At 37.8% G+C, this 20,408-nt stretch overlaps 1 protein-coding gene across 1 annotated transcript in view; it reads left to right on the top strand.

Moving 5' to 3' along the window:
- Positions 1-317: 317 nt before the first annotated feature.
- Positions 318-20,408, top strand: part of LOC106742049 — a gene marked incomplete at its 3' end in the record, with an annotated part of 32,117 nt that continues 12,026 nt past the window's right edge. Inside the window, exon 1 of the mRNA XM_014614640.1 lies at positions 318-602. Within this exon, the coding sequence (XP_014470126.1) occupies positions 318-602 (285 nt within the window). The remainder of the gene's footprint in view (positions 603-20,408) is intronic.

Genomic DNA, 20,408 nt, shown 5'->3' with positions numbered 1-20,408 from the left:
CTTGTTTGTGGAGAATTCGTGTTGAAAAGAAACAGGAAGATTTTTACAGATCATTATAAAACAATATATAACTCTTGCTATCCAAATGCTACGACTGATTTTGATAAGTTTTGGATACCAAATACTTTGTGCGCTTATTGTGCATTTCTTAGTACATAGCAAAAGGGATATAAAACAAAGAAACGCTTTAGTTTTCCTATGATCTGGCGAGAACCTGAGAATCATATAAATGACTGTTATTTCTGTTTAGTTTCTACAATTGGATTTAATGCAAAAAGCAGATCGATATTTCATATCCCTCGGTCACTTCTGTTACAATGCCAATTCGAGGAAACATTCTTGAAGCCTCAGTTGGCAGAGGAATAGAGGAAAACGAATCCATGGAAGTGAATAAAGAAATTCCAGAACCTCATGCATCTACAAATAGTGCAGATGGTGAATCTAATCTTGAAGAAGCCGATGACAAAAATAGAAAAGCTTCTAAAATGTTCAACCAACAAGAACTTAATGATTTCGTAAGAGATTTAGGACTTTCAAAAGAAAACGCTGAGTTACTCGCATTTAGGCTAAAAGAAACAGGATTTCTTACAAAAACTACTAAGGTATCTTTTTATAGAAAAAGAGACGAACCTTTTAGGCCTTATTTTTCCCACGAAGGCTCATTAGTTTTTTGTAATGATATTAAAGGTTTGATTTCTGAGTTTAATTGCATCAATTACAATCCTGATGATTGGCGGTTGTTTCTTGATTCATCCACACAAAGTTTTAAAGCAGTATTATTGCACAATGGAAATGTGTATGCATCTCTTCCTGTAGCATATTTTAGATGTTTAAAAGAGAGCTACAATGATCTTCAACTGTTGCTTACTAAACTAAATTATGACGAACATAACTGACAAATATGCGGTGACTTGAAGATCATAACAATTCTACTTGGTCAACAAAATGGATTTGTTAAATTTCCTTGCTTTTTGTGTGAATGGGATAGTCATGATCGTGCTAACCATTACGTAAAAAAAGTTTGGACAGCTCGTCAAACTAACACCAGGTTCAAAGAATGAATTACATGATCCATTAGTAAACACTACAAAGATACTTCTACCATCTTTGCACATTAAACTTGGGCTTATCAAGCAATTTATTAAAGCTATGAAATTAAATGACAGTGATGCTTTCAATCATATCTCCATCAAGTTCCCAAATCTATCTCATGCAAAAATTAATGAGGGAGTTTTGGATGGACCTCAAATAAGGGCTCTTATAAATGACGAAGAGTTTCAAAATAAAATGACAACACTTGAACTCGCTGCTTGGACAGATTTTAAAAATGTTGTATCAAAATTTTTGGGTAACAATAAGGATTCAGATTATAAAAAATATGTTGAGGACATACTGATTACATACAAAAATGTGGGATGTTTAATGAACTCAAAAATTCATTACCTTCATTCACATCTTGATTTTTTTCCGGACAATCATGGGGCTTTCAGTGAGGAGCAGGGTGAAAGGTTTCATCAGGACATTAAAACAATGGAACGAAGATACCAGGGTGTTTGGAATGAACATATGATGGCTGATTACTGCTGGAGCCTACAACGTGATACTAAAATACCACATAAACGAAGACCTATTCGCAGATCTTTTGAAACAAAAAAGACACGTTATTCCGAAAAGAAAGGATGAGAGTTGATCGAGTTTTAAAGAACAAATGTCGTGAGGGGCAAGAGGACTCACGCTAAACAAGCACCCCATCGTGAGAGGCAAGGGGACTCACGCTAAAAAAGCACCCCAAAGGAAACAGAACTTACTACGTTCACGTCGTTGTTTCTGGGTTACGCTAAAAGTAAGGTCACGATGATTCTATTTTTTGAATCTTCTTTATTTAAAAAAACGACGTACTTTTTTGTTAACCATGAAAATTGAATAGAAGGTCAATTTAGTTAAGGTTAAGGTTGTCGAAACTTGTGCAACTTTGTACTCGTTAAAAGCATCTTCAACTTTGGTATTGTTCAGAAAATCAAGAAATAAAAAAAAGGTTCTAAGCGCCCTTCAAGTAATTGACCTTAACCTAACTTTTTAAATTTCGGAATACAGAATTTTTAAATTATAGTGGCTTACGTTACTGGATCTTTGGGGGTTTAAGGTTAGGTTACGGGAGCTTTGGGGTTTAGGGGACGGGCTCTGGGTTTAAAGGCTTATGTTTTAGGGCCGCTGTATTAGAAATCTTTGGACGGAGGGGCCATGGGTTGCGTTAGTTTACACACCTCGAATGAGAAGCTTCCGATATTGGGTTTTGAGGCTTTTCACCTTAAAATGACCTTTGTATGGTCATGAANATCTTTGGATGGAGGGGCCATGGGTTGCGTTAGTTTACACACCTCGAATGAGAAGCTTCCGATATTGGGTTTTGAGGCTTTTCACCTTAAAATGACCTTTGTATGGTCATGAAAAAAAAGTTTAAAAATATTACTTTTGACGTAAAATTTCCCTCTTTTTTTGAATCCGGGGTCAAAAATGGGGCTTTCCATTCAAAAAAATTATTCTGACCTTGAAATAACCTTGACATTATATCTCAAGGTCAAAACAAATAGTACGGATGGATGTCTCCCTTTGTCCTGAACAACTTTTATCTGAACCATTTTTCCGTACCACGCATAGAATCGGAGGAATTAGGGTCCATCGATTAAAATGGGTTACCCTGTATATACCTAAACCACATAATATTCGAGTAAAATATGCTTGTGGGTTTGTGGCTTGTTGGTTTGGGGTTTTTGGGTTTGGGGTTTGGGGCTTGTTAATTTGGGGTTTGTATATTTAGGGACGAAATTTATACAGAAATTCCAGATTTTTAACCATTTTTTAATTTTACTGCAAATCCTGACGTGCTGGCTCAATTTTGCGAATGGATTCGTGTTCAGCGACCCCAAAAACATAAATTATACCTATTAGAATCCCAGTAGACTCCCAAAACCATTTTGTGGTCCTGTGTAATTATCACGTTATTTTTATTTGAAAATTTGGTTATGGAACCAATTTCTAATTTATAGAATGGGAGGGCGGCTTAAATATTTGGGTTTCATCTTAATCTCTGATATTGTTCTTCTAGAAGGTAGACGTTTATTTTTCATTTCAAGTGTAAATGTTTTAGTTATTGTATCAGATTCTTCTTGTATCGGCCTAATCTATTTTGTTTGAACAAATGATGATACTGCATAAAATAAAGCGTACAAAATAAAGTGTATATTACGAGAAATCAAACATATATTAAGGATATAACAATTCAAAATATTATTATCATATATGTGCAAATTGTCTCTGACATGTTGCATCACAGATTGTATGTGCGCCAGAATTATTGCCACTATCCACGTAATGTTCTGTTTCCCATGTAATTTATTTAAAATTAGTCACATCTGTGTTGATTTTCAAATTATTTTATTCACCGTGTTCAATATCGCCAACTTCTTCATACATTATTTTAAACAATCACGACATGTTTAAAAAGTCTATTTGTGGAATAGACTAACAATAATATTGAATACGTGTACTTTTACAATGACATCTATAATTATTTAGTTGTTTTATATCAGGTTCTGATAAATTCAATGTAATGCTTTCGGTTATATTATATATTGTCGTCGCGCAAGCAACGAATAATCGGAATGCCGCGACGTACACGCAATTCAGCACCATAATTAGCAAAGATACATTTATCATATTGTTATATTGGAAGAATTGAAAGAAGACAATGCACACCGTGAATTCGTGTCATTTGGCGGCAATAATGCGTGAGATCGTAATACGTGATAAGAAAGGCTGCGAAGTTCAAGTTTGGAGTCCGAATTTCCATCAAGTAATACACTGCGACAAATCGTCGAAATTTAAAGAATGACTACAGACAATTATATTTATTCATAAACTTTATTCATAATACATTAACTTGTCCGCACACGTTTCTATTGGAAATAATAATTAATAACGATAGAATTAATAAATTTTTGCAAATGATAGTGCGGAAGTGCGAGTACTAGCGACAGATTTACGAGTTTTTCTTTGCACAAGATATTGTTGTTATTCAAGAAGCATTAATAATTTCGCACTCTTTCTACTGGAAATAATCGTTTGTAATGATACGAATATATTTTAGTTTAGTAACGCATTGAAACGCGTGTACATTGCGGTTTTCGCATTATTCGTGTAAGGGGCAATAGAAATTATTCCTTTCTTCTCTGCAACCGCTAAAAATCAACGTCGTGCATATACAATAGCATTACAATCATTAGTGTCCCCTGTGTTGAGAATAAATTTTTTTGATGATTCGGTTAAATCACCTTCGCATATTAAAGCGTCGAATCGCATGAATGTTGTGACATGTCGATTATTTTCATTGACCCTGATAATACTTATGGCTTATTTCTCTGAAACAAATAAAGATATCGACCAACAACAAACATTATATTGTGTGTACTCTATTCTATCAAAATTAGAGATAGTTAATGATACGATTAATGCACCTTCATTAATTAATACGTATAAGCGCGTGAACTTTGCGTAACGTTGATTATACGTTTTCGCACCACATTTAAGGCTTATTTGCCTATATCTCTGCAACGCCTTGATAGATGAATGTGTATCAACCGTATTTTAGTAAATCTTTAATTTCAACTCCAGGCATTTTGCAGATCGCAATACTTCTCAAATGACGTTGATATACGAGGTGTTCAGAAAGTAACGGGAATTTTCGTTTTCTGAAAAAAATATTTATTCGTCTACATTAATGTTGTCGCCTTCAAAATAGTCCCCATTAGATATTATGCACTTATGCCAGCGCTTCTTCCAATCCTCGAAATACTTGTCAAACACGATCTTTGGGATAGCCTTTAGCTCTTTCAGCGATGCGCCTTTAATGTCATTTATGCTTGTAAAACTACGGCCCTTTAAGGTTCTCTTTATTTTTGGAAATAGAAAAAAGTCACACGGAGCCATGTCTAACGAATATGGAGGCTGGGGCATTATTACAGTATTGTTTTTGGCCAAAAATTCACGAACAAGCAATGAAATGTGAGCAGGTGCATTATCGTGGTGCAAAAGCCATGAATTGTTTTTCCACAAATCCGGGCGTTTTTCGGATTGCTTCACGCAAACGGCGTTGAATTTGTAGGTAGCACTCCTTATTGACCGTTTGACCTCGTGGCAAGAATTCATAATGCACTATGCCATTAAAATCGAAGAACAAATTGAGCATAACCTTCACATTCGACCGTACTTGTCGAGCCTTTTTCGGTCTTGGCAAGCCAGAATGCCTCCACTTGATGATTGAGCCTTAGTTTTGACGTCATATCCGTAAACCCATGTTTCGTCACCTGTTATAACACGTTTCAGTAATTCTGCATCGTCATTGACTTCATTTAGTAACTCCTAAGCAACTTCCATTCGCCGCTGTTTTTGTTCAAAATTCAACAATTTTGGAACAAATTTTGCTGCCACGCGTTTCATACCCAAAACATTCGAAAAAATTTCATGGCATGAGCCAATCGATATGCCAGCATCATCAGCGACTTCTCTGATTGTGATTCGGCGATCGTTCATAACCATTTCTTTCACTTTTTCCACGTTTTCATCGGTTATTGATGTGCTGGGGCGTCCGGGGCGTTCGTCATCTTTAACGTGTTCACGGCCATCTTGGAAACACTTATACCACTCGTAAACTCTTGTTTTACTCATAGCAGACTCACCATAGACCTTTGTTAACATTTCACACACTTTGTTACACTTTTTTTACGCAAAACTTGATACAAATTCTTTAATCCATTTCTTTTAACAAACGAAAATCGCCGAGCTCATAAAAACACGTCTAACCTTAGCGGCTGCTACAGACAAAGTAAACAATGAATACACCTGAAAATTTTATCATACTTCAGGGGCATGTATACCAACATAATAAAAAAAAATTTTGACGATCGGACTCTCCAAACCCGCGAAATTTAAAAATTCCCGTTATTTTATGAACACACCTCGTATTTAAGTGTTGTAAAAAAAATTCACTAAATCTGTCGCGAATCGAAATGCTACAACGTACACGCATTTCTGCACCGTAATTAGCGAATATGTATTAATCGTGTCATTCTAAATTAATATCTCCAATTAAAATGAGAATGTATAAGTTAACGTTTGATGAAAAAATTTAATATCTTTTGGCGTTGCCTAAATTTCGCCGATTACGTGTAACGAGAATTATTCGGTAGCAAGTCATACGCTAAACGTTAACATCGGAACCTTTTCTCACGCGTTATCTTCCCGCCGATTATAGCCGCCACATACCGGGAACTGATGGCGTGTTCGGCAGTGTCTTCTGTCAATGATGTAATTAACGAAGGTGCATTAGTCACTTCATTATAAACCACTAATTCATACAGAAAAGAGTACAAATGATATAATGTTTTCTGTTATACGTCGATGTCCTTACTAGTTGCAGAGTAATAAGCCAATATTTAACAGGGCAAAAGGAAATATTGAACGTGCCACAGCATTCATGCGCTTCGACGACTTAGCTGACGTAGAAATTAATCGTATCATCATATATCACTAATTTCAAAACAAGAGACACTGCAAACTGTGATACTTTTCGCACGACGTCGAAATTTTTAGCAATTGCAGAGAAAACAGCCATAAACTAAATATGGCGTGCATGTTGTGAGTAATCATAATGCCGTAACGTACATGCGCTTCCAAGTCCAGCTTCTTAATTATCGAAGATATATTAATCGTATCGTTACAAACCATTATTCCCAGTAGAATAGAGAATTTGAACTCGTTAATGTTTTCTGAATAACACCGATATCTTTAGCGGTTGTGGAGAAAAGAACCTTAAACTCTATCGTCGCTCAATATCCCGCCGAAATCTTGGAAACGACTACAGATAATGATGTTATTCATAAAACATTAACTTGTCCGTACTCCTTTCTATTGGAAATAGTAACTTACTACATGAGCTGAAAAGTCCAAGGATTTTTAATGAAAACAAGTGTTTTTTGGGCAGAGTTATATTTATTCCTCAACATAGTTGCCTTCGACTGCGATATACTTGGTATAGCGATTTTCCAACATTTTGATGCCCTTTCTGTAGTACGAAATGTCCAAGCCTTCGAAATACGCCTCGGTTTCCGCGATGACTTCCTCATTCGATGTGAATCTCTTTCCCTGGAGCCACCGCTTGAGGTTTGAGAACAGATAATAGTCGCTGGGAGCCAAATCTGGAGAATACAGTGGGTGAGCAACCAATTCGAATCGTAATTGGTCCAATTTGGCCATCGCTTTCAAGGACGTGTGTGATGGTGCATTATTGTGAAAGTACAGAACTGTTTTCTTCGCCGTATGGGGCCATTTTTTCTTTATTCCGTCATTCAGTTTGTCCAATAACGCTGCATAATACTCTCCCGTAACTGTTCTTCCCTTCTGCAGGTAATCGATAAAGATTATGCCATGCGCATCCCAAAAAACGGAGGCCAAAACCTTCCCGGCCGAGCGTTGGTCTTTTGGCCGCTTTGGTTGGCTTTCGTGGCTTTTCAGCCACTCTGCAGACTGCCTATTGGACTCAGGCGTATGGTAATGGATCCACGTTTCATCCATCGTCACCAAACGTCGAAAAAGTCCGCTCAATTACGCTGTAACAACGCCAAACCGGCCGTTGAATCATCAACGCGCTGCTATTTTTGGTCGACGGTCAGCAAACGCGGCACCCATCGCACAGATAGCTTTTTCATATCCAAAACATCGTGCAAAATTTATCCCGCCCTTTCTTTTGAGATACCAACGGCCTCAGCTAACTCGCGCAACTTTACTTTACGATCACTCAAAACGATTCGATGCACTTGCTTTACGATTTCCGCATTCGTAGCCTCTTTTGGTCTTCCAGAGCGAGGTGCGTCTTCGGTGCTTGTACGACCCATTTTAAATTCACTAAACCATCGATAAACTGTTGTTCTCGACGGAGCAGATTTGGGATAACATTTCTTCGATCATTTCATTGAATTTTCAGGAGTTTTTTCCATCAAAAAACAATGTTTGATCAATATGCAATATTCCTGTTTTTCCATTTTTTTTACGAAGGCGAAGGTAGCGACATTTAAACGACTGTAGCTTGTAAACGAATAAACGAAATGTCATGAAACTTTACACATAAATTAGCGACAGATGAACCTCTCGAAATAAATCATGTTCATTTTCTAGTGGTGCCACCTATTGAAAAATTCCGGGACTTTTCAGATTATGTAGTATATATATATATATATTGTTACGTCCAGAGGTACCCTGGAACTCTTTCCTACTCCTGTTTTCTTTATCGCTCTTCTTCTTCGCCCTCCCTTCCCTATATTTCTTTCATCCCGGTAGTTGCCTGTTGACATGGTGCCGGGGCCGTTTCTGCTTCCGAAATCAATTATAATGTTAGTTTGTACTCCATACCGTATTGTTGTTATATTTTGTTTCATCAAATTTATTCACACATTTTATTTATCTTTTTCCGAGCATATTAAATTCAATTAAATTAGATACCGCAGTTACTGCCGCCGAATAGCGAAAATATCTTTATGCAGACTGACCACCAAATTTAAGCAAAATAACAATTTCTTCAAGGAGCAGCCTTGAAGGCTTCATAACTTATCAGCGGACAAAAACCTAGTCCCCATGTCACTTTGCCATTCATAGAAAATAATTCCCCTCATTTCTGTATTAAAATTCTGTTACTGTATTAAAATTACTGTAGTTACTGTAGTTACTGTATTAAAATTCAAAATTTATCTGATAACTCCGCGCCTTCTGACCTTATTGTTCCATCGATTATTCTCGCTGTAAGAGATGGGTTATGTTATGTGATTTTCAGATATCGCGTGAAACTTCGATAAACTTCGATAAACTAAATTTTTCCGCTCCTTGAGAACGTACGAGGTCTGTTCAAAAAGTATTGCGAATTTTGAATTTCCGTATATTCGATTTTCGATTTTTTTGTGGCGTTATGTTGGTACTCATGTCCCTCACTTATGCCGACAAGTTCGGCCATTTTGAATATTTAGTTTATCTTTAACAGCAGTTTTGCTTGGACGTGTTTTGGCTCGTCTTCGATTTTTGCCTATTCCAAAAAATGGATCAAAGAATCTGTATCAAATTTTGTGTGGAAAACAAAATTAAGTGCGCGGATGCATTCCGAATGTTGACTGTGGCATATGGTGAAGTTACCTTAAACCGAAGCAACGTTTATCGGTGGTACAAAATGTTCTCAGAGGGTCGAGAAGATGTGAACGATGAAGAGCGTGCCGACCATGTCAACAACAGACGAAAACATTGATGAAGTGAAAAAAATAGTATTGGCCAATCGTCGAATCACCGTTAGAGAAGTTGCTGAGGACCTAAACATATCAATTGGCTTGTACCATTCGATTTTTATTAATGATTTGGGCATGAGACGGGTCGCCGCGAAATTCGTACCAACGCCCCTGCTCACACATCGTTGCTTGTGCGCGAATTTTTGGCCAAAAACAACACACTAATGATGCCGCAGCCACCGTATTCCCCAAACCTGGCCCCCTGTGACTTTTTCTTGTTCCCGAAACTGAAGAGGCACATGAAAGGACGACACTACGCTACAATTGAGGAGATAAAGACGGCATCGAAGGAGGAGCTGGACAAGATCACAAAAAATGATTTTTTGAAGTGCTTCGAGAATTGGAAAAAACGTTGGCACAAGTGTATAATATCTGATGGGGATTACTTTGAAGGAGACAAAATATATATTCATGTATAATTAAATAATTTTTGTAAAAACACAAAATTCGCGATACTTTTTGAACAGACCTCGTATGTGCATGATCCGTCTCTCATCCTATCTTAGTAAGCTTAAGAACACAGTGGAACACCAAGTCCGTTGGTGGTCCCGCCGAAAATGCTGGCCATCACAGTTGTAGAAAGAAGAGGGATATAAGGACGAGCTTGCAAATTAGGGCTTCGTCTTCAAGCAGTCAATTCTCAGTTTGTCCAGTCAGCCAGCTTCAATTCGTAATTTTTATTTTTTCAGTTTTCAAGTCAGTCTCGCGAGTTCTTTCAGTTTACAGCCAGTTCTTCTCGGGAGTCTGATACGTGCAACCATGAGTTTTTTAAATTCAGTACTCGTGAATTTTCGAGGTAACTTTCTCCAAGTTGTACCAGTGCAGCCGCGCTTCATAATTAGTCATTTCAAATGAACTCAAGCCGGCCGCCGCTCTCTCTTCTTTCCAAGGCGAAGTAATTCACTTGACGTATTACTATTTCGGATTAGCTGACATCGAATGTAATTCTATCCTTATACGGTAATAATAAGATTCCGGTATCTATACATCAATATGGTGCGGCTGTCAATTTTATTCAATTTCTTCAGGACAAAAAAGCCCTGTTGCCATCTCGACGTGAAAATTATCGCAATTTGCCAATACAATTATGAATTGTATTTCTATTTTGTTTTATTTTGTTGTTGTTTTCCTCAATAATCCTACTTATTAGGCAATTCCAATTCAAAACCACACGTATAAACTTCCGCAACTTTACCACATTCCTTCTTGGCTTAATTAGCTGCTAAGCAGCGGAGCCGCTCCCGCCGCGCGTGTAGCGAACTATACAGGATGTTACAAATGATAAAGTGAGAAGAAAAAAAAGTTAAAAAATTTAATATCACCCAATATATTGGGTGAGTGCAAAAGTGCATGCGGAGTTTGTGAGTAAAAGTCAGACAGTGATTAGGCAAACAAAGTTCTTTATTCAATCAATCATATATTCTCCATCGTTGTCTATAATCTTTTTCCAACGTTCTGGCAGCATACGGATACTCCGATCATAAAAACTGCGCGGTTTAGATTCGAAGAACGAAGACACGACGTTTTTTAAGGCATCCAAAGAGTCAATTTTTTTTCCATTTAAATGATTTTGCAATGACCGGAACAAGTGATAATCAGANGTTAAACTGTCCGCGGCGAAATTTCGCAAACCATTTTTCCACAGTTCGTTTAGCTGGTGCTTGATCTTGATAAACCTCTTGAATGTTTTTTACGGCTGCTGCAACGTTTATTCCTTTCCGAAACTCGTAAAGCATAACATGCCGTAAATGCACCTTTTCGACACTCATTTTGAAAGTAATCTTTCTCGAAGCAGTTCGTATCTACACAAATTCTTTTGTCTGAAATGAACGCTGCACACGTCACCTTTCCAACGATATGTCTTACGGAGATGGCGGTATTAATGACAAAACTTTACGCCGCTTCTAACGCCATCTATTGCACCTCCGCACGAACTTTTGCACTCACCCAATACAATAAATAACGTAACTTCTGAAGCAAGTTTATTTGTGAGTTCTGCAGAGGTAATCTAAAACGAACATGAAAATGAGCACTTTACAGCTTATGTGCCGCGCTCATGTTCGTCCAAAGCAGCAAAGTTGCAACAATAGGCTGTACAGAATTTTGTGTTCTCAATAACACAGCCAATTATTAAAGAGGAACAAAGAGAAGGCAAAGGAAAAGAGGACGGAATTACAGAGGCCGTTACAATAATAGAAATATTCGCATCCATAGCTATTAATTATTAATTTAATAATTAAAAATTAAATTATTTTATTAAAAGCAATGGAAATTATTAATTTTGAAAGCAATTATTTGGAAACAGGCCATCGAAACTAATCTATATATATAAGCTGCTTTTGTTCTATCAACACACTGTTACTCTATACTCTAATTTTACTAAATTATACTAAATTATACTAATTATACTAATTATACTAAATTCGACTAAAACTTCTTGTTTTTTTCTTGTTTATGTAATTATTTTTTATTTTAATTGTTTCGTTTTTTTATAAATTAATATAAAAATATGCATAGTGTAATTCATTGTTCAAGTAGATAGCTCTAAGACAATACAGTAATGTAGTGAATGCTTTCTGTCCATGAACGGATTGAAAAATAAAAAAAAATAAATAAGAAAAATAAAGAATAAATAATATAATTGTGAATTATTTTCAATATTTTATTCTTTGCTTTCATGTGCATAAGCACAAAAAATATTGTAGTAAAAATTATCACATAATTTTTTAATGCTATAAAGAAAAATGCGTTATTTTTGAAAATCTTCTAGCAACAATAACTATTAACTGATTGCGAGAGGCGTGTTTCTTTTTAACGCGCAGATTTATGTTGCATGCTGCTCATTGCGTTACTTTATCAGTAGAAATCAGTTGATGCTCGCCGTTGCTCATGAGTAGCATTAAGCATTAAAAAATGTTTTAAGAGAAAATTGACAGACGTTTGCCTGCTGCTGTATAAAAATAACTTGAATTCATTGTTGCTAAGTAAGAAAAACGTCATCAGTAGCCGTGATAAAAACATGAACATAATAAAAGTCGGTGGAGCGTGTCGTGCCTTGTTTTATTAAAGGCGTAGAAAAGAATAGACGATAATATCTCCTTTTTCTCAAACACACCTGTGTATGAGAGAGAAAGAGATATATAAAAAGTTGGAACTATCTCTACATTCTCTCCTTTAGAAAAAGACGAAGCGTTGTTTCTCCTTTCACTCTATGATCATTATTCAAGCTGTCTAAGTCGGACGTCGGTCTAATTTGACCATTATAAATTCTCGCCTCGCGAAAAATATCAGCAAAAAAGGTGCGGTGACTAATGCGGCAAGATACTGCGACAATAACGAGATACATCAGCTAATCCTTTCCATACGATATACGAAGCTCCTTCTCAATTGGCTTCATGCGCTGGAACGCCTAAAGAAAGAAAAACGGACGCGTCGCCGCTTGTTAATCATGTGTCAGTCATAATTAGGAGACGGTAATGCGAAAATCGATTTCGTGTGTTTCGTATAACGCAACGCGTTTATTCGGTGCTTCTTGCTTTATTTCTTTTAAAGAATTAAATTTAGCGTTCCTTAGCGTTCTAGTAAGAATGACAGTAAGCGTTAAAAGTGATAACTTTTCAAGAGTGACAGTGATAGCTCTAGAAGTGACAGTAAGCGTTAAAAGTGGCAACTTATCAAGAGTGACAATGATTTATTATTGTTTCAAGGTGTCATGAGCAAGAAGACCACATAAAATAGACAGAAGTATTTTAAAAGACATTTAAATAAAATATAAGAATGATATAATAAAAGAGGACTTAAAAGTAATTTCTAAAAATTTTTCGATATGGATGAAAATTGACAACGAATTAAATAATGTCATGACACCTAATGCCCATTACATGTTTGTTACGTGTAACAAATTTGGAATAAAGAATGAACTGGGCAATCGCTCTCGCATTGTGCCAGATTATGCAGATGATGCAGATGGAGAAGATGATGGTACAGAGATGAGAATAGGACGCGAGACTCAGACGTTTCAAGATCAGTTACGCTAAATAATACCACATTAAAAGACTGTAATGTTCGTTTGAATAGTACTGACGGTCTGACAAGTTTTATTATAACCGTGCCGAAGGAAGATTTTACTTCCATGATTATGAGACGAAAAAGGGAAGAAAAACGGTTTATTACAATGCAATACCAATACACAATACTGCAACCGGGAGTGTTACGTCCTGGAAGAGGATGTACGCAACAAACATCGCTTATTCGCGCACTCACGAGGCCTAAACTTACTAGTAGGTTTGTAGATCCGGTCAAGGTCCGGAGATGCCCATTTACTCCGATCACAGAACGTACGTTAGGTAGTCCTTTATTTAGGTCAAAGAACTTAATCTCTTTATATGGGATAGGACCATATGAGCGTGTTGATAAGTGAATTTAGATTTTAGTAATTGAAAGGAGATGAATAAATTGTTTTAACAACTTGGTTAATTTAGGGCATTTTGAATAAAACAGTTTATTAATTATACTAATAACATAATTTGTTTCTCACAAGGATTAATTATAGTATTAAATTGATGAGGAAACTCATTGTAAAAGATACAATATTTAAAAGATGACAGAGTCAGCTAAAGTTAAACAAAGAGATATATGGCTTAATATTAAACAATTTTTATAAATCAGGATTATTAGAATAATGCAAATACAAGAGGAAGATTAAAGTAAAATTAAGTAAAAAAAGTAGTTCGTGTAACTTAATTTAATACAATCGGATTTAACATAACAAGAATGTTTAACGTATCGGTATAGCGAGAAAAACATTATATAATACAAGGAAGATAATAATTACGCAGTGTGTTTGTGTGTTTTAAAGAGTGAAGTGAGATTGGAGATTGGATTGAAATGATTAAAATTCGTGTTTAAATATGAAATCGAGACTAACGATTTAGATGAATCAAGTGTGATCAATAGTACGTAGAACATGTGTTCAATGATCGTGGTGTACCGTGTTTATGGGATCCCGAAATATGAAGGCTACTAAAGAAAACTGACGAAGACTAAAAACAGACTATGGACTGGACTAAAAACTGGTAACGAGAACGAGAACGAGAACGAATGAACTAAGACTAAGGGTGAAGACAACTGAGAATTACAAAAGAACACTGAGAATAAGAACTACGACTCAAAACTAGACTATGAAATGAACTAGACTGAACTGAGACTAAGAAGGACAGACAACTACAAAATACGACTAAGAATGAAGACTGGAACTAGACTCGACTATGGACTCAAAACTTGGACGTGGACTGAACTGGACTGAAACTTGAAATGAAACACTCTAAAACTTGAACTTGAACCGGACTTGAACTAAAACTCGAACTGAACTGAACTCACGGCAAAAGAGTGAGATTTATATAGGAATGATTTCAGGGGGTGGCGGATGACGACCATCAATGAAAGAAGATTGCGTGGGAAATGGTTATTATGGAAAATTCTTAATATTATTTGGATGTCATAAATGATCCTAAAAACATTATCCTATCAAAGGGCCTTCGTTCGACCGGCTATATACATAGGCGGGTAAGATCGCAGACCCATCGGGAGCCTTATGTCGTATTTGAGCGGCGCGTAATAGTAACTTTTCTATTAAAAAATGCTCGCTTAAATCTGTTTTACAGGAATAAAAGAAGGAATTCGCTGCTATCTAGGTACCCAGGATGAACGAATACGTGCTTATCGTAGAGGCGGCTAGATTATCTTGGTTATATAAAAAGGAATTTGTTTTTCCCAGGGTACCTAGGATATAAATAAAACTATATATCTTACGTGAAGGCGGAAAAGATGATAGACGCATTAGGAACCATACGGCACGTTTAGCGGCGGCAATTGTAATATTAACTTTAATACAGTAGCGCTTGCCCGAAGTCCGTTTGATTCCCAATCATATAATTAAAATGAGAAATTCGTAGTTTTCGAGACACCCAGGACGTACCATTGGGAAAATTAAATTTATGTTGCAATATTGACACAGCAGAAGAAATATTAAAGACTATTTTAATTAACGCAAGAAGTCAGACACAATGATTGATAATACATATATAATACATGAAATATATAAAATACAGGCGAAGAATTTATTAATATCAACAAGTGAAGAAACACTAATAATTGATAGTTCCAAACAATCTGACAAAGTAGGTTTTGAATAAGAATATATCTATGGCAATAAATGAAATCAATGGGTAAAAGTTTTAGATGATCAGGTGCAACAACTGATTGCCGATAATGAAGGAAATCGTGAAAATGTGCACTACTTGCCAGTATTTGCTGATCGTTTGATGAAAGATATAAAATCGATACCAATGCGCTCATGTACCAGGTGTATGCATAAGTTTTTTCCGGTTTTCTGGTAAAAAAAAACACGTAATTTTCAAAGGAAATTAATTTTTTTTTATTCAAAATATTGGCTATCGGCTTCTACACATTTCGCCCATCTTTCAGGTAATTTNGATTCCATGCCAGAAAAACTGCTTGTCTTTTGCGACAAACCATTCGTCGAGCCATTTTCCAACTTCCTCGAAATTGCTGAAGTGCTGCTCTGCGAGCGCGTGCCCGGTTGATGCGAAAAGGTGATAGTCAGATGGCGCCAGGTCTGGGGAGTACGGCGGGTGCGGAAGGATGTCCCATCCAAGCGATTTCAAGGTGTCTTTCACTGGTTTTGCTGTGTGAGACGGCGCATTGTCGTGTAACATAATCACTTTGTCATGTCTTCTGGCCCATTCCGGTCGTCTTTCGATTAATGCGTGGTTTAAATTAATCATTTGTTGGCGATAGCCAACACAGTTGTACGGTATTAACGGTTTCGCCGGGCTTCAAGAGTTCATAATACACAATACCGCTCTGGTCCCACCAGACACAGAGCATGGTCTTCTTGCCGAAGTGATTTGGCCTTGGTGTTGATGGACCGGCTTCGCCAGGTGAAAGCCACGATTTTTTCCGCTTCGGGTTTTCAAAATAAATCCATTTTTCGTCACCCGTCACAATTCGATACAAAAATGATTTCCTTTCGTGGCGTTGAAGCAGCATTTCACAAGTGACTTTGCGATTTTCCATTTGACGTTCATTCAAATTGTGTGGGACCCATTTACCGAGTTTATTGATCTTTCCCATTGCTCGTAAACGTCTGCTGATTGTTTCTTGTGATACATGTAATGCTTCTGCTAATTGCCGTTGAGTTTGAGTTGGGTCATGATCCAATAACTCCTGCAATTGCTCGTCTTCGCATTTTTGTGGTTTACCAGAGCGCTCACTGTCTTTCACATTGAAATCACCATTTTTAAATTGTCGAAACCATGTCTCACATGTTCTAATCGATGGAGCGTGTTCACCCATATGTTTCTACCAGCAAACTATGACTTTCAACAGCCTTTTTCTTTTGATTAAATAAGGAAAACAATGCATGCCGCAAATGTTCTTTTTCAGGCACAAAACTCGACATAATCACTGAACGATAAAACAAAGACGCTAGTTTTTGGCGGATTCAACTTGTGTGTGTTTGTAATTTTAAATGTCAGACGAACAAAATGACGTATGTGTCAAATTAATACGCTGCGTACTTTTCGCTGGCGCCATCTCTTAGTTAAACCGGAAAAAACTTATGCATACACCTGGTATATGTTATACACACTACCATTAAATATTTGCCCACCTAATAATTTCAAGGTTTTTAAAAAAATATAATGTGGATGAATTATGTGAACAAAATATATATGAAAACAATTAAAAATAGTTTGAAAAAAAGCAATTTACAAGAGAAAACAATTATAGTTTTTACTCGTCAATATGGCTGTTCCGATTTTGAATAACAGTCTCACAAAGATTAAGCGATCTTTTAATGAGATTAGCGTTATTGTTAAGATTTTCTCCTATTTCTCCTGTAAAACTTTCCAGAGATCTTCAGAAGAAATTAAGCATACTTTCTTGATATTTCTGTCGAGTTTGTCCCACAATAGTTCAATTAGATCGAGGTCAGCGGTGGTCAAAACATTACTTTCAGTTTTTTTTCCTTCGTAAATTTTTCCAAATATTCTTAGCAGATTTTAGAAGTGTTTTGGATCATTTTCGTGCTGGAATAAAAATTTCTTGCCAAAAATATACATCCCTGGCAACAATTTATTCTCAAGAATATTAAGGTATTGCTATTTTTTCGATACTCCTTGAACACTGTAAATGTTACCGATCGTGTTGCTGCCAAAGCATCCTTAAATCATCATAGAGCCTCCACCATGCTTGACAGAGAGAATTAAACATGCGTCGAACATGCGCTCATTTGGTGATTTGCGAACGAAGACCCTTCGCCTTGAACAGAAAACATCAAATTTTGATTCATCGCTCCAAAGGACAGATTCCTAGTTTCCACTGGTTCAGTTCTTTTATTTTTTAGCCCATTCAAATCGTTTTTTCTTATTAATAGCTTTTAAGAGTAGTTTTCTAACCGTTACTCGACTATAAAGTCGAGCTTCTGCATGTCTACATTTTATGGTAGATGTGCTGATGGGATAGCTCGGTTCAAATTTATCTGCAAAGTGATTTCTGGAGCGGTAAGGCGTGTGTTGCGTTCGCTGATATTGTTTCTGTCCACTGCTAATGTCGTAATCCGGGGACTTCCAGTAAGTTTCCTGTTGGTTAAAATATCGCCGGTTTTTTTTAATTTCTAGATGGTATTATCAATGTTCGCCTTGATATGTTCATTTCAAGAGAAATGTTTTGGTAAGATTTGGCAATTTGGTGATGCGCGATAATCAAAGATCAAATCACGCACTTCAAGGGAGAATTCTTTTGATTTCGGCAATGTTCAAGTTTTTTTAACAATACTCACACGCACAACTCGTTTTAATATTTGGATGTATATTCTTCAAGCTTGGGAAGGAAACTAGATATTCGAGGACCGAGAGTGACAGCTAAACCAATTTCAATTATATAAAAGTAAACAACGACAACATTCATATCACAAGAAAAAACGTGAACAATGGAGAGAGTTTAATGGAAATATGTTAATCATCATAAGGAAAACAACGTGCAAAAACATCACTTTCAGTTTGATTATTTCCTTTACGACGACGCATTAGCGCCGTCACCCTCCCCGCGGCCCGACCGACCATCTGTCGGGTCGCTCACCGGCGCTTTGCGCCATCCTAAGCTGACAGGGCATTTACGTGGCGCGCTTCCGCCGAGAGCGTGATCACGTGCGTAGCCGTAAACATAAACAAAGAGCCTCCGTCGGATATATATTCCGACCGGCGGAGGCATCTTGACCGATTCCACCAGAGTTAGCCAGAACGATACGTTCTCAGGCTGCTCCGGATCCCGTCCTCCATTGCCGAAGAACCGAGACGGTGTATTCGCCGTCCCAGCTGCGTGTACGCAGCCGCACTCACCATTCTTTACTGGGACGGAATACCGTCTCCACCGGGAGTGCCCGGTTCCCCGCCGGCCTGCGACCGACGACATACGGCTCGGCAAGTCCGGGGTGGTGTCTTCGCCGTCTCCACCGAGCATTCTCGGTCAGGTCTAGCCGCATGTTCTCGGCTCGAAACACCGCCTTCTAGGAAGGGACACTGGGTCCCTCGCGTCACCGTACCAGGGTTGCATGCGAGCAACCACTCGAGCGAACTTTAGTAGATAAGATCCGGGGGGAGGAGCACGCTTCAATAAGAAAGTCAACGGGTAAGGAGGTGGCGACTTCGCCGTCTCCGCCGTGCGTTCTCGGCCCCGACTCTCCTGGCGAAGCAGTCGCTATCAATACAGCACCGACCGTTATCGCGCCGCGCCTCTCCGCGTGCTACCGGTGTACCAGTCCCCACGGGAGATTCGCGAGACTGCAGGAGTGATATCTCCTGAGTGCCGCACCGTTCCGACCCCGTGGGGCCTCAGGGTCGAGAGAGTGCATCCGCTCCTCGGGCCACCTGCGCGTGGCCATTGATTGCACTCTCTGCGACAATTAAAAGGCATCGGGAAAGCATCGCGGAGAAATTAAAAGCGATCTAGTAGAAACCGTACGCGACTCAAAACACCGCGTTCGCTCCCCGCGGCTCATCCGATCACCACTCGCGACTATTGTATACAACGCGCCGCGACTCACCAGCTCGCGTTCGTCTTACCGCACAACCGTCTTGCCACGAAGCACGAGCGATCAGCTGTTCTAGGAAAATATACGCGTGTCGGGCAATATACACAACACGCTTTCAACCGTTTAAAGCCCGGACTACAAACACTCGTCTGTTGTAACAAATATCGAAGAAATAAACCTATTGTTACCATTAAGCCAAAACTCTCTTCTCTTTTCAAACCGAAACTGGACATCCGGCCAGCCATCTCAGGGCCGCGAGTTAGGCGGTGCAGGAACGTCGCACCTTAATTATATGATATGTGACATTTGAAAAGTAAGGGAAGCAATTAAGTTTATTAAAATTGCCTAATTTTTTGAAGTAAACAAATAAATTGGGGTGTGCAAATACTTATGGACGGTAGTGTATATGCAGAGATAAATTTGGGTATTGAAGGATTCCAGCTCGTAGTGCTTCAGTTGAAAGCGACTTTAATATTATTAAAAACATTTTAAAAAGCAGAACAAATATCAATGTGAGCAAATGAATTTCTTACTAAACATTTATAATTCATAAGTGACCGTATGAAGTTAATAAATATTCATCTGCAAGAGAAAGATAACTTTCAAGATACAGAAGATACGACAGATGTGCCAGTGGAACGCAACGACGAAATGAGCATACCAGATAAGATTACAAGTGAACAAGACGAATGTCCAACATGCAAGAATAGAGATGAACCAAGCGGAGCGCATATGTGTTACATACGCCACATAAAATTGCATTTGAAAATTGTTCGGCTGCAGTTGAATAAGAGGGATACGGACAGAAGAGAAATCTGTAAAATTGCCAAAGGGCAAGTGTTACAAATATATTTACAAGTAGGTGTAGGAGATTTCTAATTCAGGAGCATCGAGGAGAGTATGGGGGGGGGGGG

Source organism: Dinoponera quadriceps, unplaced genomic scaffold (genome assembly GCF_001313825.1).
Source record: "Dinoponera quadriceps isolate SergipeBrazil2010 unplaced genomic scaffold, ASM131382v1 scaffold186, whole genome shotgun sequence".
Classification (NCBI taxonomy): Eukaryota; Metazoa; Arthropoda; class Insecta; order Hymenoptera; family Formicidae; genus Dinoponera; species Dinoponera quadriceps.
Note: the sequence above shows the minus strand (reverse complement) of the source record. Positions and strands in the feature narration are given on the sequence as shown.